At 38.9% G+C, this 26,461-nt stretch overlaps 1 protein-coding gene across 3 annotated transcripts in view; it reads right to left on the bottom strand.

Moving 5' to 3' along the window:
* Positions 1-26,461, bottom strand: part of lmf1 (lipase maturation factor 1) — a 649,165-nt gene that overhangs the window by 326,520 nt on the left and 296,184 nt on the right. For all 3 annotated transcript variants that reach the window (XM_059979755.1, XM_059979757.1, XM_059979756.1), the window contains exon 3: positions 9,496-9,561. In XM_059979755.1, the coding sequence (XP_059835738.1) occupies positions 9,496-9,561 (66 nt within the window). The remainder of the gene's footprint in view (positions 1-9,495; positions 9,562-26,461) is intronic.

The following is a 26,461-nucleotide window of genomic DNA, read 5'->3' as shown; positions in this document are numbered from 1 at the left end:
AACATAGTAATGAAGTTATAACTCCATCTGCTTGGTAGATAAAGATGCTCCTGGTGTAATACTGAGGTCTAGGACATTTGACTTCCAGCCATGACTTCAGACAGAATATTGGAGTCAGACTCAACCGGCTAAATCTTATTTACCTCTAGCCAACTGTTTCATGGAGAATGAATGGCAACATCCTCCTCATGAGTCTACTCATCACAAACATTGAAATGATTAAGTCTGAGCTGGAGTTCAGATGTCAGTCAATCTGACTTGCTGCTTTCCTACCACACAGTCTAGTGGCAAAGCTTTGATGTGTGGTACAGAAGGCCAGATCAGCTTCTATTTGCTAAGGTAAGTGCAGCTAAGCTTTGCTGTAGTTCAGTTTTTACTTTTATTTGCTATAAATTAGATTGGGTGCGAGGATAGCATAGCAGTGAGTACAACACTCTTACAGCTCAGGGCGTTCTGGAGTTCAAAGTTCAATTCCGGTGTCCTTCTGTAAGGAGTCTCTGCACGTTCTTCCCATGGAACGCATGGGTTTTCCACAGGTTCTCCAGTTTCCTCCCACAGTCCAAAGGGGTAGTTAATTGGTAGGTTAATTAGCCATTCTAAATTGTCCTGTGATTAGATTAGGGTTAATTGGGTTTGTCGGGGTTGCTGGGGCTGCCTGGTCCAAGGGGTTGGTAGGGCCTGCTCCATGCTGTATTGCTAAAGTAATTAATTAATTAGATTTCTAATTTATTTTCTTTCTTAACTTTTAACTACTGAAATCTATTTCAATAGTTTTCATAACACTGAACTAATAAAGACACTTAAAAAGAAAAAAAGCTTTTGATAATGGCAAACTAGAGTAATGACCAGTATCTGCCACCTCACACTTAATCACCAGTTACAGTTTAATCAATTAATCCCACAGAGCTGCAAAAAATAAATGTAGATAAGGGAAAGGAAAATGTAGATAAGCCCTTCTGGGGCTGAGGTGGGTGAGTGTGCAAAGTGGATAGATTAAAGTGAGAACGGCAAGCCAAAACAACCACAAACCAACCAAATATCTTGGAGCTGGTTAAAACCGACCAGATTTCCCCACTCAAAATGGAGTCAGAGCTTACTTTCATCAACAAGAATAAAAAAAAACACAATATTATATTGACAGCATTTCTAACTGGAAAAGAGATGGGGTTTAGGGTTTTGGCAATTCAAAGTGCATTGACCAATATAGGAATGATTTTACAAAGATAAAAATTGATGAGACATTATAGGCATCAGAAAAGAAGCATGTGAACTTTTAAATTGAATGCCCGTACATTAACAAGTATTTTGAATGAATGGGACAGTGATGTTTAGAATGAAGAAATATCAATGATGTCAAGTTGATAAAGGTAGAAATGTAATGACTGTAATGATCAAGCACATAGGCAAATGCTGTAATGATAAAGCACATAGGCAAGTACTGTAATGATCAAGCTCATGGGCAAGTGCTGTAATGATCAAGCTCATGGGCAAGTGCTGTAATGATCAAGCTCAAAGGCAAGTACTATAATGATCAAGAACATAGGCAAGTACTGTAATGATCAAGGTTCAGGAAAGCAAAGTCACAGGTGTCAGCACTAAACGTGCTGAGGCAAGCAATGTTAGATGATCTTCACAATGATCTAGATATGTGGCTAGAAGTTCATCTCAAAGCCAAACATACTTGGTACATCTCAGACAGCTTCCAAAGACCATTGGTCTTCTCACTCTCCATGGCTTAATCTGTATTCTTTTTAACTAGGGACAGTTTCTCTGCTACCGGTTTTTGTTGGAGCTTGCTGGGCACAAAATGGCAGCCAATTCTTCTAGATTATAATTAGTAATTACCTCCCAAAATATTTACTTTGCTGTAAAATGTTTTATATAATTTGAAAGGCATTGTAGTACTACAAGAGCTTTCTTTCCTTTGAAAAAGGCATCTAATATTAATATTTTAAACCAATATGAAAACAGATAATCAACTCATATAGATTCCATTTCATCCAGTGGTTAATCTTGCTCACTTTACCTTTTGCAGTCATTGTTTCCGCAACCTGGCAAACAGCCAAAAGTCTACCATCACCTCTTTAAAGGCTGAGTCTGTGTTATAAAATACCCCTTTAATTGTACATTGTCCAGTAATTTAAGTTTAACCATCTGTTAGAGAATTATTTTATTACAACCACTATTCCTCACACATTAGGTCAGAAATGCCACATTATAACAGCTATTAGTTAATAACTGAGTCAATAATTTCACTTAGAAGTTGGTCCTTCTGCAATGTTTTGCTCTGATACAAAGCCAAAACTTTCCATCAATGCAAACTGAATTACAAAATTGGAGAGAGAAGTTAGAAATTTGGCAAGTAGTGTGAGACCACTTCAAGGAGGTAGTTTCACATTATAGTCAGCGCAAAACAAACTTCAAAAGTTTCTGAGTTATCTAAACTACAATTTTAACCTTTTCAATTCTAGCAATAAACTGACATTTATTTGGCATCTTATTAAAAGTCTCAAACTTTGAAAGGAAACAGAAATACTTCAGCAACACACACTAAATGCTGAAGGAATTCAGCAAGTTAGGCAGCATCTATGAAGTAGAAGAAAGAGTTGATGTTTCGGGCCAAGAACCTTCAACAGGACTTACATTAGTAATGCTCTAGCCTTCTGTACACAGCACATTTTCACAACCAAAGCAGATCAATACATTTAAATATACTGCCAAGTAGCACTAACTGTGATTGAAATAATAGTTGGGAAAACAATGAATTATCCACTTAGCTTTGAAGAATATTGAAGGATTTTAAACATCCACCAGAACCAGAAAAAGCAAAGGGGGATTATTTAATATGTCTTGCTGCAATTCTGGCTATCTTAAAGAAAGGAAATGAAATCAATTGTGGTAATAAGAGGGCTCCCTCCTGGTTATTAAACAGTAACTCTTTGCCAGAGTCCCCCTCAGCCTCCCCCCAGTAGCCTGCATCCATTTAATTAGAAATACTATGCAGCAAATCTCAGAAAAAAATAAATAGGGAGCAGCATCAACCACTGCATGTAGTATTCTCCTATCTCACAAAAACCTTTGATATTATCAGCACCAGAAATATATCATCATCCTGCCATGATCCTGCCAGTGACCAAATCCCCATGCACGATGAGGTCAAGCAAGGCTGTGTCATTATGCCAACCTGCTGCTTGAACTTCCCTGCTGCAACACTATACTTCCAATAAGATGACTCTGATGAGTTAAACTATGGGACACATGGAAAAATGGTGTAAACTGCTTCTTCACTCCAGTACAAAGAGCACCCCAACCTCAGTTACTGATTTAAACTAAGTAGGCAAAAATTGTGGATGTCTACATTTGCAGAGCAAGCTGAATCTAATTCCTTCACATTAACAAACAGGATGAGGCTTTCACTTCATATATGGAAAACAAAGCTGCTCTACCAACTGACTGAAGCCACACAATTCTACTCTTGAAAACATGGACCAATTCCTGTATCAACAAGTAAACTTCTCTAAACGTCATAATAGTACAAGAAATAAAATCAGGAATGGGCCTCTAGGTCTCTCAGAAGATCATGGTTGATCCTTTACCTCAGTGTCATTTTCCTTCACATAGTTCTTATCACTTGATTACCTTAATATATTAAAAATTGTCTTGAATATATTCAGAGACTAAGTTACCAAATCCAACTTGGATCGAGGTCTCCAAAGCTTCAGCTCCTGAGGAGTTAAGAAACTTTTTCTCATCTCAGTCCTGAATGACCAACCCTTTGTTTTCAGTTAAAGAGTTAGCAATGCCTCAAAGCTGAATCTGCAAATGCAGACACACACACGTTTGGTCTGCTTACTGTAACTCAATGACTGAGGCTGGGGTACTCATTGTGCTGGATCAGAGATGCAACTTACACAACTTCCTAATTGCCACCTGGCTAATTCAACTTCAGAGGCAAGCTTATTGGAGGTGCAGTATTGCAGCAAGGAAGATTGAGAAGACTGATGCAATGGTACAGACCTGCTTTACCATCGTGCACGGGGATTTGTTCAGCAGTAGAGTCTTTGGTTGGATCACTACTCATACGACATCAGGAGCAATAGAACAGAGCAGAAAACACTACAACACAGTACAGACCCTTTGGCTCACGATGTTATGCTGACCTTATAACCTACTCTAAGATTAATCTAACCTTTCCCTCCTACATATTTGTTGTATCATTCGTGTGCCTCACTAAGACTTTCTTAACTGCCTCTAATGTACAATCAGTGGCCAGTTTATCAAGTACACCTGCTTGTTAGTGCAGTTATCTAATCAGCCAATTATGTGACAACAACTCAATGTACAAAAGCATGCAGATACGGTCAAGAGGTCCAGTTGTTGTTCAGATCAAACATCGGAGTGGGGAAGAAATGTGATCTAAGTGACTTTGATGGTGGGAAGCTTGCTGGTGCCAGACTGGGTGGTTTGATTATCTCAGAAACTGATCTCCTGGGATTTTCACAGGCAACAGTCTCTAGAATTTACAAGGAATAGTGCAAAAAAAACAAATGACATCCAGTGAACAGCAGTTAACAGCTTAGACAAAACAGCTTGTTAGTAAGAAAGATCAGAGGAGAATGGCCAGACTGATCCTAACTGACAGGAAGGCATCAGTAACTCAAATAACCACGCATTACAACAGTGGTGTGCAGAAGAGCATCTCTGAATGCACAACACATTGAAAATCACACCGGGTTCCATTCCTGTACCCTATAAAGTGGCCACTGAGTGTATCTACCTTCACTACCATTCCTGGCAGGGTAGTCCATCACTCTCTGCAAAAAACATACCGCTGACATCCTCAGTATACCTTCCTCCAATCACCTACAAATTATGCCTCTTCATATTAACCATTTCCACCCTGGGAAAAAAGTCTCTGGCCATCCACTTAATCTATGGTTCTTATTATCTTGTACAACTCTATCAACTCATCTCATCCTTCTTCACCTCAAGCCCTAGCTCACTCAATCTGTCTACATAAAACATGCCCTCTAATCCAGGCAGCATTCAGCATCCTCTGCACTCTCTCTAAAGCTTCCACATCCTGTCAGAAGCAACCAGAACTGAACACAATATCCAAGTGTAGTGTAACAAAAGTTTTATAGAGCTGCAACATTACCTCATGACTCTTAAACACATTCCCCCAACTAATGAAGGCCAACACACCCTACGCTTTCTTAATCAACCTATCAACTTGTGCAGTAACTTTGAGGGATGACTGATAGTTCTAAACAACCCAGAGGGAACATCAACCGTGCAACAACCTTCCAAGCCTATTTATAACTTTGCATGTTCAATGTGATCACCTCTCATTCTTCTAAATAAGAAAATATAAGCCTGGTCTGTGTAGTATCCCTAACACATGAATCAGGACCAGAAGTTGGTCAAATGGCCCCTCATGCCTTCTCCACCATTAATAACATCACAAGTAATCTGATTTTAAATTCAGTTTCACATTTGGTCGACTGCCCTTTGAGGAAGAGAGGTTACTTTCTTATATGTGTCTGTATCATTAGCAAAATCAGGACAAAAACAGCTAAATAAATGATAAAAACTTCAAGACCTGAACCAATTTCTCCAGCCCTTTACAACTTGTGAATCAGAAAGAGAACCACTTATGTCTATTCCCTGTTTCCTATTGACCAGCTAATCTTCGAACCATTTCATTCTGTTAATACATACACAAGCTTTTGTTTCCCCCAATAATCTTTGAAGTAACACTTTATCAAATTCTTTCTGATATCTGAGTACATCTACCAGTTCTCCTTTATCCAAGGCACACAGCACTTCCTCAAAGAACTCCAATAAAGAGGTCAAACATGATTTCATGATAACCTTTTCATAAAACCAGATTGATTTGCCGGATTAACTTGGATTTTCCTAATTTTTTGCTATAACACCTATAATAATATCTTCAATGTTTTCCCTAAGACAGATATTAAGCTAATTGGAGAGTGACATCCTACTCTCCCGTCTTGCCTTTTAAAAAAAATAAATGTATGTGCAATTTTCCAAACCTTTCCTGAATCTAAGAAATTGCCCTCATAAGACAAGACATCCTAGTAATCAGTCCGAGAAGTTTTGCTGCACTTCCTTTAATACAAGCTTGCATCAAACAATATATTTCCATTCACAGGAACAAAGGGCCTGCAGAAAACATTCAAGGTGTGCTCTCATCTGGTTCCTACATAACTAGAGTAAGACATCTTAATTCCTGAACTTAAGTCTTCTTAAAATTAAAGTTGCCTTCAAATTTGTTCAAAGACTAAAATATGTTTGAAAACTATCTTTATTGGTGGAAGTATCTGCAACAGAATGATGTGAGTGTTCAATAGATAATGAATTTCCAGAAGGAATGACTGAAGCTCTGTCTCTCCACAATCAACAGGTGATAAAAGTGGAGCCAGAATACAAACAACTATTTCCAATCCAGTGCCATATATACATGAAGTAAGGCTTCCAGAGAAGAGAGAAGTGTCAAATGATACACAATCCATGGCCTTTCATGTCTTCTGTTAAAGAATATTACCCTTATGCAAAGATTTGTTTATTGTGTGTGTTTAATGATTGTTGTACTAAATCTTTTTGTAAATGTTTGCACAGAATTCAATAACTATTGAACAAGCTTTGTAGGAAATGCCTCAGTACAGACAGTATCAAGTATCCTAGTACTAAACTGAAGGAAGAACGAGAAATTAAACAATTTCCAAAGAGCACACTTATCAGGGATTTGCATATTCAGTTACTGCAGATCTCAATTTATAATTTCCTTATTTTCTTAATCTATTGCACTAAAGTACAGATACTGCTTCCCTTGGCTGCAGAGTGGTGTCTCTTAAACCTGGCACTCTAATAAAATCTATCCTCAAATGCAACTATGCCTGCAGACATTGAACAAAAGTAGAAAACAAAGCATGCTAGGTATACATCCAAAGTGCTATACAAGGGTAAAATTTTGGGTGCACAGTTAGTCCAACTAATTAACATAGGAATTATTCCATGGGTAGCAAAGAAAAAGGGTCAGAGATGAGTTATAAACATGAGAAAATTTGAAGATGCAGGAAATCCAAAGCAACACACACAATATGTTGGAGGAACTCGGCAGGTCAGGCAGCATCTATGAAAAATAGTAAACAGTCGACGTTTTGGGCCGAGACACTTCTTCAGGATTGGAAAGGAAGGTGAGAAGTCAGAATAAGAAGGTGGAGGGAGGAAAAGAAGAAGAACAAGGTGGCAGGTGATAAGTTAAATTGAGAGGAGGAGGGGTGAAGTAAAGAGCTGAGAAGTTGATTGGTGAAAGGGATAAAGGGCTGGAGCAAGGGGAATCTGATTGGAGAGGTTAGAATGTCATGGAAGAAAGGGAAGAGGGAGCAGCACCAGTGGGAGATGATGGGCAGGTAAGGAGATAAAGTGGAAGAGGGAAACAGGAATGGAGAATGGTGAAATGGGTGGGATTACTGGAAGTGTGAGAAATCAATGCTCACACCAAATGCTTCAATTATGAATAAAATCAACCTGATGATAGAGCAGAGGTGGAGGAAATTATTGAGTTTAAAAGTAAAAATGCTCACCAATGAATTCATCCTACTGTAAGAATTGGGAAATAAATAGCATTCAAGGAATGTGCATGTTAGCATTAGTTGGAAATAAAACAATCAATTTACCATCTCTGCAGTAACCTGGAGGAACCTTCAGCTCAAACAAATCATGATATTGGTAAAGCACTGAGCCAAATCACACTTACTGTTATCAACATACATGTAAGAACAAAACAACATGGTTTTAGATGATAACACCAAGGACAATAATGATGAGGAGAAATTCAACATGATAAACTGAACCAGGAAACAGTAAACCATACATAATACAGCCAAATGAAACAGCGTTACTCCAGGGCCAAGGTGCAAAAAACACAGTACCGACAATTACACACAGCACACTGCACATACAGCACATATAAGTTAGCAATAAAATAGAGTCACACAGTAAGTTATAGTCCAAGACCCTGAATCCATTAATGTTGCAGCAATCTGCAATCGAACACAATACAGCTTGTCTTCAGCCAAGCAAACACCGAGGGCAGCGCCACACCACCTCCAGCGGAATGCACCAACTCCAACATCTCTCTCCTTGACAGCTGTAAACAGGCAACACCACAGCTTGAGGCCTAGTCCTCACTATGACCAACGTCATGCCGCTCCCTCATCGCTCACCCCTGCCACCCATCAAGTCAGTGAATTGGACTTGCAACATTCCACATTAACAATGTTTAACAGGGTCTTTTGATCATAAGAAAAGCCACTAAGACAATCACTTGCTGTCAGACTGTGCACAGCACTCAAGTGCTGACTCCTCCAATGTCTCTCTGATGAAGGCAGAAGCAATATTCACACTAAGTCCAGCTCCTTCAGTTTCTCCACCAACAAGCAATTCACTGATGGGTAGACCTTCAGTACTTTAAGTTCTTAATATTCAGCATGGTCTTGTGATCATAAAAAATGTTTAAAAAATACAGTAACACCTTTGGTTGACTCATTGAAGCCACTGTGATTGAATGCATCACCATCTTACTGGAACTCCCACACAGACACAAATACAAAGATAAAATGGACAGCTATGCAAATGGGTACATGGGATATCTTCATGTACTGCCACTGTTTTCTCTGGTGCATTTTTGACATATATTGAAATTTGTGCACATGGATGGAGACAGAGACAGACACACACACACACACACACACACACACACACAGAGTATTTAACCGGTTTACAGTTCATTTATACTGTTTAAAATCAGTTTACATATCTTGCACTAATTAGTCAGTCATTCTGCAGAGATGTGCCAAGATGGCCTGATGTACTTCAGTAGAGAGCATCCTTATATGCTGCATCACTGCATGATACAGAAACTACACTGCAGTGGACAGGAAGGCTTTACAATGGGTAGTCAAACTGCCCAACACATCACTGGTACCAGCCTACATGCCATCAAGGACATATATACAGAAAAGTGGTGGAAAAAGGCCAGCAATATCATGAAGGATCTTACCCACCCTGCTCATGGATTGTCTGTCCCAGTTCCATTGTGGAAGAGGCCATGTAGCATCCACGACAAGCCCATCAGACAAACAGTTATTTTCCCCATGCAATAACGCTCCACTGACTAACACACTCCATTACATCCCCCCACCACTACTTTATCATTTCCTGTCAAAATGACCTTATGTACAGACACTCTTGTACCTGTTATGTACATACTGTATAATCAATCTATGTGTATAAGCTATCTTATAGATTTATATTTACTGGCTTATTATTATTGTTGTCTTTATCAGTGTGTTTTTATATGTAGCATTGGATCTGGAGTAACAATTATTTTGTTCTCCTTTATAGTTCTGTACTGGAAATGACATTAAACAATCTTGAAGCCTTAAAATACCATTACGTTGCACATACCTCATAATGATAGTTCATGCAGGTCAGATCCTTCCAACAGCGATCTCCACGGATCTTAATCAGCCCCTGTTAATATAACAAAAGGTATTCACTTTAGATTACAACTTCAATAACAAATGCAAAAAACATCAATATAAAGAATTTGAACAATATTTGCTGCCATATCATCATTAACTGAAATCAATGTTTACATAAACAATTCCATAGCCAACAAACCATATGAAAATGAATAACCTGTAAGGAAATTATAGGCCAGGTCACTGCAAAATTTCTTTAAGAAACAAAAGCAATACACACAAAATGCTGAAGGAACTCAGCAGGTCAGACAGCATCTATGGCAGGGGTTCCCAACCTTTTTTATGTCATGGACCCCTACCATTAAACAAGGGATCTACGGACCCCAAGTCAGAAACCCCTAATCTATGGAGAGGAATAAACAGTCAGCATTTTGAGTCAAGACCCAACTCATAAAGGGTGTTGGCCTGAAACGTTGACTGTTTATTCCTCAGATAGATGCTGCCTGACCTGCTGAGTTTCTCTAGCACTTTGTGTGCACCAGCCCGTTCAATCTTTTGTAATTGTTGCATCCATGGTTCCTGTAACCATTAATATTGACACTGACGCATTCACATTGCTACCATTAGGGAGGAGGTACAGGAGCTTGAAGACTCACACTCAAATTTTAGGAACAGCTTCTTTTCATCCGCCATCAGATTACTGAACAGTCTATGAACTCGTGAACACTACCTCACTATTTTGCTCTCTGTTGGCATAATGTGTTTATTTTGATAAATTTCCTACTTTAGCTTAATTTTTTTAATGCATTACACTGCTGCAGCATAAAATCAAACTTCACAACATATGTCAGTGGTAATAACCCTAATTCTGATTCAGGTAGGCATCTGTAGTGGAACATGTATGCATTGCAAATGAGAACTCCTCCTGTATTTCAATTCCAAAATAAATGTGGGATAACATTTTCAACCCACTGTAAGTGGATTAAATTTCTTCATCACTGCAAATAATAAAAATGAATCAGTGGCCTACAACAACAAAGACACCTGGATCAGGGCAATCCCATTGACAGGAAGATACACAATCAGATTGCATGGGCCTGGAGCTATGTAGCTTGACATGGGCCTTTGAAGTGTAGGCAGATTCTGATTAGAATTATAATGTAACAGACCAAAGAATACATCAGTAGTCAGAAAAATCTGATCCAATCTCCACCTTTTCTTTCTCAAATTACAGAGATATCTCGAGGTGATCTCACAAGAATTCAAGAGGCATACTGCCAAAGCTGTCACCAAGGAAACACCACTTTATAGGAAAACATGCAAAAGAACGGAATAGGATGACAGAAGATTATCTCGATGACCTTTTCCCATTCTCCAGTTAGTTCTGTTATTAAGCTGTAATATTTCAAATGAAGCTTCAGATTGGACACCACTATAACTTTTGTTAAGTGTTCCTTCCTTTATTCCACATTGCTTCATTTCATCTAGCTAATAACTGCATGGACCAAAGACATTTCATGAATATTCTGGATGCTGTTTAGAATCCTATTAAGTCAAATTTTGGAGAACATATTCCTGTCATTTAGATGGATACTACTGCTCAGTCCAAGCCAACTTCATTTTTTATTTTGTTCTGTATAATTTAAACATTAATTTTGCATGCGTAACAACTGTGTAGCTTTTAAGTAGTGCATACAATGCAACCTTTACAACCAAAGACAACAGAGTAAAAATGTTTCTATTTTTCTTTTTGTTGAATACTATACCAGTGATCAAACAGTAATTCAGTGGGGCCAGGACTACATATTTGCAATCCTGCCAATTAATGTGGCAGCTCAGCCTAGCTGCAGGGTTTTTAGATAAGAAAGAGGAAGATAAAGAAAAAGGACATGCAGCAGGGAGACCATCCATATGGCCTGGTGGCATGCATGACACAGTGTACCGAACTCTTTCATCTCTTACAAGCTGCAGATTCTCAAGTGGACTTAGGTATATAGCCGAGGTTAAAATTCCCCTTGACGAACCAAGAGAGCACAATTCGTGCAACAGAAAAAAAGCTGGCATTGAGCTAAAGGAAGTGATATTGTCAGAAGAACTAAGGTTTAAGAAGGACCCTAAAAGGGGTGAGAGTTGGAGGCATGGTGAGGTGTGGGAAGGAAATGCAGAATTGAATGGAGATGCAAAGGGTTTTGTGCAGTACAAACCAGAGGAAATGAAATTCTTACAAAATTGAAGGAGGGGGACTATTTAAAAGCAAAATATGAAAAATAAGATGACAAAATTTAATTGCATATTGTTTAACTTGGCAACAAAAGTGATTAACTTAAGTTATTGACTAACATATGGAAGTGTGGCATTGCAACTATCACTGGACAAGGCCTAAAGTTGGGCAGGAATGGCAGCTCAGCTTGGCATTCGGGTTTTCAGATACGATAGAGGAGGATAAAGGGAATGTAGCAAATTTGGTTTAAGAAAACAATTAAAGCTGGGAGGAGGAATGACATGTGAGAAAGACTAACCAAAGAGGTGATATACAGCAATTTGAATGGAAAAAGAAAACAATATCAGCTATCACGTTACTAGGAGTGTTCTAGTGATTTCAAAAGTCAATGGGATATGGTAGAGCAAAATTAGAAAGAAATTTCTTAAGTGTGAAAAGCAAATACAGTTGCAGAGTAAAGGGTATCAAAATATTGCAATTTCCCAGAAAAATTTTCAAGATAATTTTTTTTTAATTGCACATAGCAGACCATAACAGGGAGGCAGCAGTTCTGAATGTGCTGAGCATAAAACCTCACAAGTGGAGGGTGGCAGTGGGAAAGAAGTTTAGAAGCAGCAATCATAATCTGATTAGAATTAGCAATAGAGAAAGGAAAAGATAAATCATAAGTTATAAAATATTATAGGGGCAGAATGGAATATGATATAGTCAAAGTAAATCAGAAACAGCTACTTTGCAGAAGTCAGTATCAGGGTGATGAGAAAAACTCATGGGTTCAAATCAAATGAATTCCCAATAACAGAGTGACCCCCCATTTTGAGACGCAATGGATATAAAAGAATATTATAACAATTATCAAGAATTAATCTTGGCAGGAATATAATATAGGAGGTACACTGATGAAAATATAAAATGAAAACTAGGAAGACAAAGAAGATGAATCTAAAGGTATTATCAAGTAAAAGCAAGGAAAACCCCTAAAGATTTTGTTCATAACTATGTGAAAGCATACAAGATAGCAAAGTAAACTCTTTGAAACCAATTTGTGGCAACATAGGAAAGTAGAAGATATGTGCAAAGCTCTGAATGACTATTTTCACACAAGAGACTTCAAAATTAAAGGAGAATGTGAAGCACTATATGTATGTATATGGGGTAGGGCGGAGGGTGAGGGAAGGTGAGAGAGGATGAGAAAGATGGAGCAAGAGGGTGGAGAGGAGAGAGAGTGAAGAGAGGGGAAAGGGAAGGGTAGGGTGAAGGAGAGGGGAGAAGGGGGATGGATTTGGGGGGAGAAGGGAGAGGGGGAGGGAAAGGGGGAGGAGGAAAGGGGAAGGAGGAGAGAGGTAGGGAAAAAGTGTGTGGGGGGAGCGAAGGAGGGAGAGTCCAGAGTTGTACATCTCTAGAAATTAATAAATCATCAAACCTAGATAAAAACATATCCCAGCACATTTTACAAATAAAAGGGAGCCAAGGTCCCAACTCCCATGTTCCACTCATCTTACTGGCCAACTATGTAGCACCTTGTTCAATTAAACAGGGTTAATCAGAAAAGTATTTGTAAAATCACAATGGACTGGAGGAGAATGAGCTTAGGAGAATCTCTGGTGTCTAATGGCGATTCCTTTGCTTGCATCTTAAGAAACAGCTCTATTTCTATCTTTAATATCTCTATTTTTCCCTTTCAGGGTTCTTTTGAAGACCCTGACCTGGAATTACACACTGACTACAGTTCTTTGTGGGAATGGGACCCACTCTCGAGGTTCATGACTGGCCATCATTTGGCACGCTTCGCTTACCTTCGGAGGTCCAAGATTTCATGGCTCTGGAGATGGAAGGGCTCGGAGGTCGGTTTCCGTGCAGGAAATCAGTGTGTTGTGGGAGTTGGAAGTTCTAAGGCTGTGTACCTAGAGACCTGAGATCTTTGGACACAGAGCTCAGAAAAAGCAATGCAACGGACTTTTAACATCGTAAACCAGTGAGTTGTTTGTTATGTCTCCCCTCTCGCTGTGAAATGGAGACATCTCTTTCTCCCTTACTAGGGAGAGACAGAGCCTGTGGTATGTCGAATACTGGGTAAACGCATAGTCTTTGGAAGTCTGTGTCTTTGCTGTTGCTTTGCTCACGTTTGAGTGCTCGGTGGCGGGTGCCGATGCGCTTTTTTTTGCCAGTGCGGGGGGAGGGAGATCATTGCTTGCTGCCGCTTATGTGCGGCAGGGAGGGGAGCTGAGGGGACTTTGGAGTTCTAACATTTAACTGTCATTCATTCATTCTTTGGGGGCACTCCTGTTTTTCGTGGATGGTTGCAAAGAAAAAGCATTTTAGGATCTATATTGTATACAATTCTCTGACGTTAAATGTACTTCTGAGGACTCTTCATTTCATGTTCTCAATATTTTTTGGCCTTTTTTTTTCTTTCTTTCTTGTTGTATTTGCAGTTTGTTGTCTTTAGCACACTGATTATCCATCCAGTTTGTGTGGTTTTTCATTGATTCTATTATAGTTATTGGATTTGTTGAGTATGCTTGTAAGAAAAATGAATCATATACAGTATGTTCTTTGATAATAAACTTACTTCGAAATTTGAACTTTGGACAGTGAGTGGCATACAGTACCAGGTTACAAATCGGCTCAATGGGAGAAGGCAATGAGTAATGACGAATGGATGATTTAGCAACTACACATCTGTGTGCAGTGAGATTTATACAGCTCAGCACTAGGTCCCTTGCTTTCCATGTTCATTGTACTTTCATCATTAAGAATGTGATGTGAGTAACTTTGACCATGGAATGATTGTTGGTGCCAGACAGGGTTCAGCAATATCTCAAAAACTGCTCATCTCCTGGAATTTTCATGCACAAAAGTCTCTAGGGTCTATGAGGAATGGTGCAAAAACAAAAAAAAATCCAGTGAACAGCAGTTCTGTGGGTGAAAATGCCTTGTTAATGAGAGACAGCAGAGGAGAATGGACTAGTTCAGGCTGACAAGAAGGCGACAGTAACTCAAATAACCACAAGTTACAACGGTGGTATGCAGAAGAGCATCTGTGAATGCACAACACATCAAACCTTAAAGTGGATGGGCTACAGCAGCAGAAGACCATAAACATACAGTCAGTGGCCATTTTATTAGGTAGAGGAGGTATGCACTGCATGAATGTCAAACAGAATTCAGTCTTGAGAACTAAAGTGTGAAGCCTTTGCCTCAAGGCCAGGGAATATATAATAAATATGAATGTTACAAATGAGAGGGATAGAGAGAGTGAGTGTTTCTCAAGGTTTGAGAAATCGAAGTTTGAACCATTAGAGCAGTTATGGCGATAAAACTATACAAAACACGTTAATCTAATTCTGAGAGGAAGTACTAATAAGAGCAGAGAAAATGCAGTAAAGATTTAATGTCCTAATTATAGTGACATACTGACCAGGCTGGGCATATTTTGGGGAAGCTCTGCAAAGGAAATGGAAGAGGCATTAAGTAGGTGAGTGAGAAAACACTGAAGATGGCGACTTCCCCAAATATAATTAGCCTTCACTTTGGCTAATATACACCGATTAAACCATATTCTAACCAAATACATATATATTTAGCATGCAGCATGCAGAGAGAATAACAGGAGAGGTAATCCAATTTACATACTATCATTACCAAGAAATTACTTATCATTAGTAGGATCACCAGGACAATTCAATACAGACTCAGACTGGGTGAGATGAACAAAAACTAATCAATTGAGTGAGAAAACAGTGTTTCAAAAAGTATGGGTGATGCAAAGACATAGTCAGAGATATGGGAAGCAAATTCAGGGATTAGGTTCTTTGCAGCTGAAAGCAAGCCTCCACATGGTAAAATGGAATAAAAACGGATTAAAATAAATTAAATTGGAGGTGTGATTTGGAACAGAACCAAGATCCAAGAGCTCTACAATTACAGGGGATTCATTTCAAGACTGCCGGTTCTGCTGGTATGTTGCCTCACTCCACTGTTGGGACATCTGTTCCAATACAAACTGCTTTTTCAGTGCCTTTTAATTCTCATTTGAAAAACGGTTTTTAATTCTTAATCGACTTTCAATCTTACCCATCAAATGACAAATAAGTTACAAAATAGCAGTCTTAGGATGATGAATGGTCTGTTACCCTTCGTCTGCATTCCTTGCAAAAATTGGTACTGGGCTCTTAAATACACAGAACTCAAACCAATGCAAGACTATGCTGTAGTATCTTCAAGCACAGGCTGGAATGATTTGAGTCCAAAGTTAAATACAGCAGATTCCAGTTATTTAGGCCATCAGTTCATCGAGACAGTCGCTTATTTGGAACAATTCTAAAATAACAAAAATAAATCAAGAAAATAGCTGGGATTCCCTTTGTTTATTTGGGAAACTATGCCACTTAACTGGGGCAGGAGATGGTCAGTCACTTCCACTTGTGTGGCTGTTAGTCAATATACTCTCCACTGCACATCTATAGAAGTTTGTCAGTTTCAGATGTCATGCTGAATCTTCACAAAGGGAGTAATAGTGCTGCCGTGCTTTCTTCATAAATGTAGAATAGGTCCTCTGACATAATAACATTTGGGAATTTCAAGTGCTGACCCTCTCCACCTCTGGTCCACCTGTGAGGACTGGCTTATGAACCTCTGGTTTCTTTCTCCTAAAGAGAATAATCGAGTCCTTGGTCTTGCTGATACTAAGTTAGAGGTCAGCCAGGTTTTCAATCTCCCTCCTATGTGCTGATTCAGCCTACAACATCAAACTTGAATATGACATTGGAGCCGTGCTTAGCCACGCAGTCATAAATGTAAAGCAAGTAGAGCAAGGGACTAACCACACAGCCTTGTGGTGTATGGAGATCATGGAGAGATGTTGTTGCCAATCCAAACTAACTGAGGTCTGCAAGTGAGGAAATAGAGAATCCAATTGCTCAAGAAGGTATTGAGGCCAAGGTCTTGGAGCTTATAGATTAATTTTGAGCTGATGATAGTATTGCATGTTCAGCTGTAGTCCATAAAAAGCATCCTGATGTATGTATCTTTGCTGTCCAGATGTCCCAGGGCTGAGTGAAGAGCCAATGAGGCGGCATCTACTGTGGACTTGTTGCTCCCATAGGCAAATTGTTGTTTATCCTGTTGGGTGCAGTCTTTCATTAATTTTACTGTGTTTCTTGTATTTACTGTAATTCCCCACAAAAAATGGTATCAGAGTTATATAAATGACAGATACAGTATGTACTTTTATTAATAAATATACTTTGAACTTAGAAGGTAGTCCATTATCTGCACTAGGTATCTGTGCTGATTTTGTTCATTCACAATCAAAAGATCACACCAGCATACACTCCATGTATTTCTTCGACAGTAACCATTACGAACTAATACAGTTTTATAGCACTTTAGAAATATTGGTAGTGCTCTAATTTATTCTGTACTTCATTTAAATACATAATTTATTACTCAGTTAAACAGCAATTTGTCTTTTTTTATACCTTTTTTAATTATGTCCATGAAATATAGGATAATTGGGCAGCCAATTGAGCCAAAACATTCTTATCCTAGTGTACAGATTATCTGTATCCACTGTATCTGTTAGAAGATACAATCTTGTAAAGAATTCACATGGAAAATAATTTACTTTAAAACTAGTTGCCAAGTTTTAATTCACACACAGACCTTTCCAAACATTGTGATCAAAAGTTTCAGTAATCTTTGCTAATTTGCTGCTTATTAATCTAATTTAAATAATTCAGCTAACGTGCCTGAAGGCACTGCACCTCGTAGCTCAAGAGCTTGAGGTTCAAACCTGACCTCAGGTGCTGTCAGAATCACTGAAGAACGTCATGAAATTTGCTTTTTTTTTGTCATAGCAGTACAAGACACAAAATTATTATAATTTACAATAAAAATTAATAAGAAGTAAATAGTGCAAAAGGAGAATAGCCAGACAATTCAGAAATCTGATGGCAGAGGGGAAGTAGCTATTCCTAAACATTGAGTGTGCATCTTCAGGCTCTCATACCCACTCACTGATGATGGTAACGTAAAGAGGGCATGTCTCAGGTCTGAGGCCTCTGTCTGTCAGTGCTGACCATGGACATTGTATCCGAGCTGTCTAGATACGCAATCTAGGGCAGTATGATATGGAAGGCAAGACGTTGCCACGCAGCAAGCTCCACCTCTCCACGTATCTGATGAACCCAAAAGAACGGCAGAAACTGATACAGTTTGGTACCAGTAGTGTTGCAGGAGTTGCCAGTCATCATTGAGCTCAATGTCTTAGGGACCCCAGCTCCATATTTTTCCCTGAGTATACTCCCGAAGGCTTCTCCACGATAGGATATAGTCGCAAGGAAGTGAAGATTTATGATCAGAGTTTTTCCTTCTCCTAGATGAGCTGCCAACCACGGCTGACAACCCCCATCTGTCCAAAGCGACTGATTTTAAGGCACCAATAACCTGTCTTTGCCCCTTCTCCTGTCAGTAAAACAGTTCTGCCGGGCTTAGTAGCTGCACTTGGTTGTCAAAGGCTATTTGAGGCACGTATCATTGTTCAATGGTGGAGAGACTTGTGCTCATAATGCATCTGGCAAAGTCTACAACCCTCTGAAGCCTCTTGCAATCTTGTACATTGGAGCTTCCATATCAGGCAGTGATGCAGCCAGTCAGAATGCTCTCCAATGTACATCTGCATAAATTGCTGATTTTTGGTGACATGTAAAATCTACTCAAATTCCTAATGAAGCATAGCTGCTAGCATGCCTTCGACATGATTGCTTCAATATGATGGGTCCTGGAAAGATCTTTTGAGATGTTGAAGCCCAGAAACTGTGTAGAGTTTGCACGTCCTTCATGACGTGTAGTTTACCCCCTCCCCTCAGTGTTCTGCTTTTCTCCCACATGCGTACATAAGGTTAACTGGCTACGGCATATTAATTAACTCTGTGTCTTGATGTAGGTATTGGGCACTTGCAAGAGAGAAAAAGTTGTAAAACTACATGGAAATAAGGAGAGGAGAATCATAGATTAAATGCCAACAGACACAATGACTTCCTTCTGTGCTGTAATAAGCAAGTGTACTATATAGCAGATACATATTAACATATTGGATGAGTTTCAAATTTTTCCCAAATGTTTGAAGCTGTACTTTCCACAAGGCAGCAAGGTGACTCCTTGGCATAAAGTTAAGAACCAACATGTAAACTTGTGCATAGAGATGGCTCTGACTCACATAAGCTGCATTAACAGTGCTCAAGATTACTGCAATTATACAATTATCTACAAACTAGTTTTCTGCTCATAGAACAGCATGGAAATGTTATTTTCATGCCACAAGTGGTCATTCCCACTTGCTGAAGCAATGCAAACAAAATCCAGTCAGCCCTCAGATTCACATTTCCACTCTAATCCCCTATGACCCTTTTCCTTGTCTTGATTTGGAAACAATCTCATGCCTACAAGAATGCTGAGGAGTTCAGAAAAGCAGTAAAGAGAGCAACATCAGAGACAATATTATAAAATTGAACACAGGAAATACATTATGATCTGCAGTTCCAGACAGCCATATACAGGCACTCAAAAATGTGTAAGAATTTGGAAGTTTGCAGCCATGATCGGAACAAATGTTAACTCATTCTGAAATGGATATTCAGAATGAAGTGATATCACTAATTCTTATACTAATTGTGCATGAACATTTGATTTGAATATTATCTTTAAAAATAAGCACCAATCTCTGGGCAAGCATTTAAAATGAGCATTGCAGCACAGTGGTTTTAGCTAACTGCTACAGAGTTCCAGTCACTTGGTTTGACCCTTACCTCTAATGCCAACTGTTTACATTCTCCCCAATCTGGCATGGGATTTCCCACCTCCAAAAGTGTGTGGGTTGGTAGGTTAACTGGTCACTGTATGTAGGGAGTGCACTAGTAATCGTAGAGATAAAATGAGGTCATCTTAGAATGGTGGCAGAGTCTCACAGACCATAGGGCCTGTTCCTGTCCTATGTATATCCATGACAATATCTACAGTGATGTGGCTCCAAGCAAAATTTTGCCTCAGAAGCAATATTCAATGTCAAAGAATCAACTAAGTACCAGGAACAGACATTCACGAATTGTTCTACTTTGACTAAAGGCATTTGAACCAAGGTCACCTTCCAGCATCTCAAGAAATAAGGGAATAATTATAAAAACAAATAAAGCTGTTGCCCCAAGAAACCTGTAACAAACAACAGAAAACATGCAAATGATGGAAATCCAAGCAACACACCCAAATTGCTGGAGGAACTCAACAGGCCAGACAGCATCTATGGAAAAGAGTCCGTTGATGCTTTGGGCTGAGAGCCCTGAGAGTCAGCCCGAAACATCAGCTGTGCTCTTTTCCATACATGCTGTCTGGCCAGCTGAGTTCCTCCAGCATTTTGTGTGTGACACCTGTGACAATAGTGAATGCTACCACTGAGGTACATAGAGTTAACTGCAGCAGCGTTTTAGCTAGCTGTGCAGAAGGAATTCCATTGTTCCAAATTATGTAGGGGAGAATGACAATTAAGTGTCCTCTCTCCCACAGCAACCACTGTGTATTAATTTCAGTTGGGCAAACTGTGTGATTAGAAATTACCAACAGCTGTAATTTCACTTTATTTTGGGTCAAACTAAATCTCCAAGACACAGCTTAGAGAGCACAGAAAAAGGATTTTTTTAAAACTTAATTTCCAAAGCATCCAAAATCGAATTTCATCAGGTGTCAAGCACCAATTAACACAACAGCTCAATTGCAGTTAACTCAGGCAGCAATTTTACATCAAAACTATCTTACAGTAATAGATACTGTGTGATTTTACAATAGCTCTTTATTTTCATAATGTGGCAGCTTTTCCAATATGAAACCAGATTTAAACAATGGCACCTTTCACTATGACTGGGGAAAATAATGCCTTGCAATTCAAATAACAACACTTACAGAGGCAATGTGCAAATGAGGATGCTATCTCCTGTCCTAATTATATAACAGTAGATGTCTGTGTAGATTATTCCATTTGCCAATTTTGTTACTTGTGCAAACAAGTTCCGTGTCAGTATTTATTCGGCTGGAAGTAAAACTTGGCAGCATTTCAGTTTCATTCTTCCTCAGCCACCCCCAAATTGTCACTGCTTCTGTAAGAGTGGAATTCTGAACTTGAATAGTTCTTATCTCTTTGTCTCCCACGTTCCACTAAAGCACACACATACTCAGTCATATATTCAAACAACCATGATTCATTCATCATCTGCTTTCCGTTTGTAGTAAACCACAGTTGGAAATAATGCAGCGCTGGGTTTGGAGCTTTACCACAGAGAATAATAAGGTTAATGCTAAGGATGGGAATCTACCAGATTGTCAAGCAATTCCTGCTACAATGTTCATGTGATAGAGCCACACCACCACATCGCACTGCCTGCCCCACCCTCATGGCTCTCCACATTTCCTTCCAAATGAAAGACTTGAGAATAGAGCACTTTACAAGAATTTGAAATGTGTCAAAACACTTTCTATTCAAGAACATAGTTTAAGAATGATAGAGCAACACAGTGTAGAAACAAGCTCTTTGGCCTACTCTATATACGTTGACCATCATGTCTCTATACCAGGGATGGCCAACCTACGGTGCATTGGATGATTAGAAGTTGCGCATTGCACCCCAGTGATAATAATAAAAAAAGTAAGCCTACTCATGCAAAAAGTATTAACCGAAAATTGATTTGTAGAAAAAAAAAATCTGTAAGAGGAATTCAAGTAACTTAGAGCTAGAAATGGGTTTTACCAAGAATAAATCTAAAACTTAACAATTATTTTTAGCAATTTTATTATTTCATGCACATCTTTTGGTGAATGTTATCTTCTTTCACATTAATCTGTTTTCAATTTTAAAAAATGTTCAATGAGTCAAACTAGGAAAGAAAGACTTTTGTTCTGCAGTCGTTCTATAATTGTTCAATGCATGGTTGATATTTGTTTGATCCTGAGGTGCCAGGCATCTGCACCTGCGGTGCGTTGCAGGTTTTTGCCAGTTTACAATTGACACTCATGAGCTACGGAGTTGCGATTTGTTCATCCATTGTGAACATCTGCAGTTTTGTACTTTTTCAAAAATTAAGCCTTATGTTTACATTCAGTTACCAGTCACAGTGCAAAAGAAAATGAGCAAAAGAAAAGCAGAAAAGTAAGCGTGAATTCAATGAACAGCGGGAAAATGAGTTCTTATTTATAGTGGGTCTGTCAGGAACACCGTTGTGCAATGTTTGTGAAAACACTTTCTCACATAATAGAAGACATGATCTTAATAGATACTATAAAACACAACATCAGACTGAAATAGAAGGAAAACTGAAGCTAGTGTCTGGGTCTGAGTTACAGAAAGAATATGTGGTTAAGAAAAAGGAAGAAATCAAAAGAAGACAAAATATATTTGTTAAAGTCTCATTAAAGTAAGTGATGTTTATCTTGTTTTTATATTAAATCAGTATATCATGTAAAAATGCTAAGCATGTCTATATTAACATATTTTTACAAGAATTGAATGGGGGTACAAGAGTTATATGGCGAATCTGAATTTGTTTGTCAAAAAATTGATGCATGGAATGTAAAAGTTTGGCCACCCCTGCTCTATATTAATCCCACTTGCCAATATTAATTCCATATCTTTTACATCTTGCTCATTCAAGTACCTGTCTAGATGGCTCTTACATGTTTTTACTCTTCTTGCCTCTGCCACCTCTTCTGATAGCTCATTCCAGGTACTAACTACACTCCTTGTGAAAATATACCCCTCAGCATCCTTGTCAACCTCCACTTTTCACATTAAACATTGGCCCTGTAGCTTTAGATACATCTTGCATCAGAAACAGATTCTGAATTTCTACCCTTTTTATTTAATTCCTTTATATCAGCCGAATTCATAATTTTGCAAACCTCAATCATGTCATCTCTCAGTCTCCATTCGTTCACAGAAAACAAGTCTATCCACTCTCTCCTTAGAACACATGCCAGGTAACAGCCCTTTTGATCTTTTCTGCACCTTCTCTAGTTTAATCACATCTTCCCTCTGGTGCAGTAACCAAAACAGCACAACACACTCCAAGTGCAACCTAACCAATGTTTTGCATATCTGTAATATAACATTTCAAATCTTGTACTCATTGTCTCAGCCAATGAAGAAAAGCATCCCATACCTTCTTCACTGCCCCATCTGCCTATGTTGTTGGTTTCAAGGAACTATGTACATGTACACCTATGTCTCTCTGTTCAATGATATCTCTCAGGGGCCTGCCATTGAATGTATGTGTTCTCCCCTGGTTTAACTTCCTATAGGGCATTACTTCACGTTTGTCTGAACATTACAGCAGTAATGTGAAGTGATGCACAATAGGAATTTCGCCTGCCACCCTTTTGCCTACTTTCCCAGTTGACCCATTTTCTATTGTAACCTTAGACAATTTTCTTCACTGTCCATAAAAACCCAAAAAAAAAATTACAAAAATAAATAAATAATGGAAAAGAAAGATAAGCAAAGTAGTGGGACAATCTCTCAACCTCTCAACATGGGTCTTCTGGATCCTTTAGCTCCTCGTTGATGGTAGTAACAAGAAGAGGTCATGGCCCATATGGTAAGGGTCCTTAATGATGTATGCCTCTTTGCTGAGGTACCACTTCTTGAAGATCCCTCCCCAAGAATATGGTAACTTGCCTCAATGACTATTGTCCAATTGCACTTACATCCATTGTGATGAAGTGCTTTGAGAGGTTGGTGATGAAGCATATCAACTCCTGCCTGAGAAGCAACTTGAATGCACTCAATTTGCCTACCATCAGAAGAGGTCAATGCCATTTCATTGTCTCTTCACTCAATCCTGGTACATCTGGATTGGCTTACAGCTCTGCATTCAATGTAATCATCCCTCAAAGCTAATAAATTAACTCCAAGACCCTGGCCTCAATATCTCCTTATGCAATTGAATCAACGATTTCCACATTTGCTAATCCAAGTCACTTTGGATTGGCAACAACATCTCCACAATTACCATCAGCATAAGTGTACCACAAGCCTGTGTACTTAACACCCTGTTCAACTCACTTTAAACTTATGATTGTTTGGCTAAGTACAGCTCCAATGCCATATTCAAGTTCGCTGACAACACTACTATAGTTTGCTAAATTAAAGATGGTGACAAATCAGCATTAAGGAAAGCGATGGAAAATCTGCCTCAATAGGACCACAACAACATCATTCTCACATTGTCAGCAGAACTAAAGAGCTGATTAGTGATTACTATTTCCAAAGGAACTATAAGTCCATGAGCCAGTCCTCATCAGGGGATCAGAGGAGGAGTGGGTCTGTAACTCTAAATTCCTGGCATTATCATGCAAGTGTCATTACAAAGAAGGCACAACAGCATTATAAGTTAGCGAAGATTCGGCATGTCATCTAAAACTTTAACAAACTTTTATAGATGCTCCATGTACTAACTGATTGCATTACAGCCTGGTATGGAAACACCAATGCCATTGAATGGAAAAGCATATTAAAGGTACTGAATACAGCCTAAGCCATCACTAGTAAAGCCCTAACCATCAATGAGCATAACCACAATGAGCGCTGTCACAGGAAAGCAGAATCTATCTTTAAGGACCACCACCATCTAGACTAGTGGTCACCAACCAGTCGTTCGCGATCGACCAGCCAACCTTTGAGACTTTCCCAGTAGATCCCAAAAAAAAGAAAAAAAGAAATACACAAATACATTATGCTTGATAAACCTTTCAATGCAAATATGTAGTAATTTCTACTTTGAAAAGGGACCACTTGACGACTTCATGCCCAAAAGGAACAACTTTATCGAGGACGGTAAAATGATATTCACATACAGAGGTTTTCACTAATGCGCACAGGGCAGAAAAGACCCAAGGAAAACCCCGCAACCCCGGAAACAATCTCTCTCTACAAACAGCTTTCCGTAGTGGAAGTATTGCTATATTACCATGATCCTAATTAGTATTAACTTACCTTTTTTAATGCTCACATTACAACACTTCTCCCCCTTTAAATTCCAACATTCTCCAAATGTAAAAGAAATGGGAAACAAAAACAGTGGTGTCATTAGCTTGTGTACCCCTGAAACTTATACTACTGTCTCAGTAACAGTTTACCAATACCAGGAAAGTTGAGGAGCTGAAATCTGGGTTGAAGGCCCAGTAAACATGCTGCTCAGAGGACATGGATCAACAAGTGTTAAAGGACTTGTCACTCTGTGAATATTTTTCATGATAGTTTGATGAATCCCTGGATGTCATGCAAACAGCTCAGCTTATTGTATTTGTCAGAATGGCTTTCCAGGATTTTACAACAAAGGAGGACTTACTCACTCTTTTGCACTTAAAGGAGAGAACGAGAGGTGAAGATATTTACAATGAGTTTTTAAAATGTACATGAAAATGACATCCCCATTCATAAACTGGTGGCAATTACTACTGATGAGGCCCCAGCAATGTGCGGTGTGCGCGTTGGGACTTAAAGCACTGTGCCATAATGACCCTGATTTTCCCAACTTCCTGGATTATCACTGTGTGATCATCAGCAGGCCTTGGTTGAGAAGATCGTGGACTTTTCTCATGTAATGACACTGGTGATCAAACTGATAAACTTGATTCAAGCAAAAGCGCTTCAGCACCGCTTATTCAAGGCATTATTGGATGAGCTCAATGCCACCATGGCCTGTTCGATATGCTAGTTACAGTGTTTTCTTGGTTGAATTAATTTGAAAGTTTGACAAAAGCATTTTATGTAATTAAAATACAATTAGCCCAAATAAAGGGCCTCAAGTTGGAAGTACAATCTGAGCTGTTTTTTCTCTAAATGATTTAGTAGGTCGATCTTGCCTTCCACTAAGGCCAAGGTAGGGGATCTTGGGTTTAAAAAAGTTGGTGACCACTAATCTAGACCATGCTCTCTTCTCACTAAAGCCACCAGCAAGAAAGTACAGGAGCCTTAGGTCCCACCCCACCAAATTCAGGAACGGTTGTTACCCCTTAACCATTAGGTTCTTGAACCAGAGTGGATAATTTCACTCACCCCCAACATTAAACTGATTCCACAACTTATGGAGTCACTTTCAAGAACTTTATAACTCATGTTCTTCATATAATTGTTAATTATTTACTTTTTATTATTATTTTATGTTACTTTTTCATTTTTGTATTTGCACAATTGGTTGCTATTTGCACACTGGTTATTTGTCCAATCTAGTTGTCTGCAGTTTTCATTGATTCCGTTGTGTTTCTTTGTATTTAATGTGAATGCCCACAAGAAAATGAATCTCACTTTATTATATGGTGACTTATATCTACTTTGATAATAAATACATTTGGAACTTAACTAACACCTCTTTCATCACCCTATTCATTCGTTCACTGCTTTCAATGAACATTGCACTTGTCCTCCATGGTCCCTCCAATCTATTGCCCTACCATTTATAATGTAAGTCTTGGGCTGGTTTGAGCTTCCAAATTGTATCATCTCACACTTAACTGCATGGAAATCCATTCGCTACTCCTTAGCTCATTTCCCTAACTGATCAAGATCCCCTGTAACTTAAGATAATTTTCTTTTCTATCAAGAATAGCTCCTAACTTCACGCCATCTGCAAACTTGCAGATCAAGCCTTGTGCAATCACATCCAAATGATTTATAGAATAATGA

The sequence above is a fragment of the Hypanus sabinus genome, chromosome 9 (genome assembly GCF_030144855.1).
Source record: "Hypanus sabinus isolate sHypSab1 chromosome 9, sHypSab1.hap1, whole genome shotgun sequence".
NCBI classification, from domain to species: Eukaryota; Metazoa; Chordata; class Chondrichthyes; order Myliobatiformes; family Dasyatidae; genus Hypanus; species Hypanus sabinus.
The sequence above is the reverse complement of the archived record's forward strand: the minus strand, read 5'-3'. Positions and strand labels throughout refer to the sequence as shown.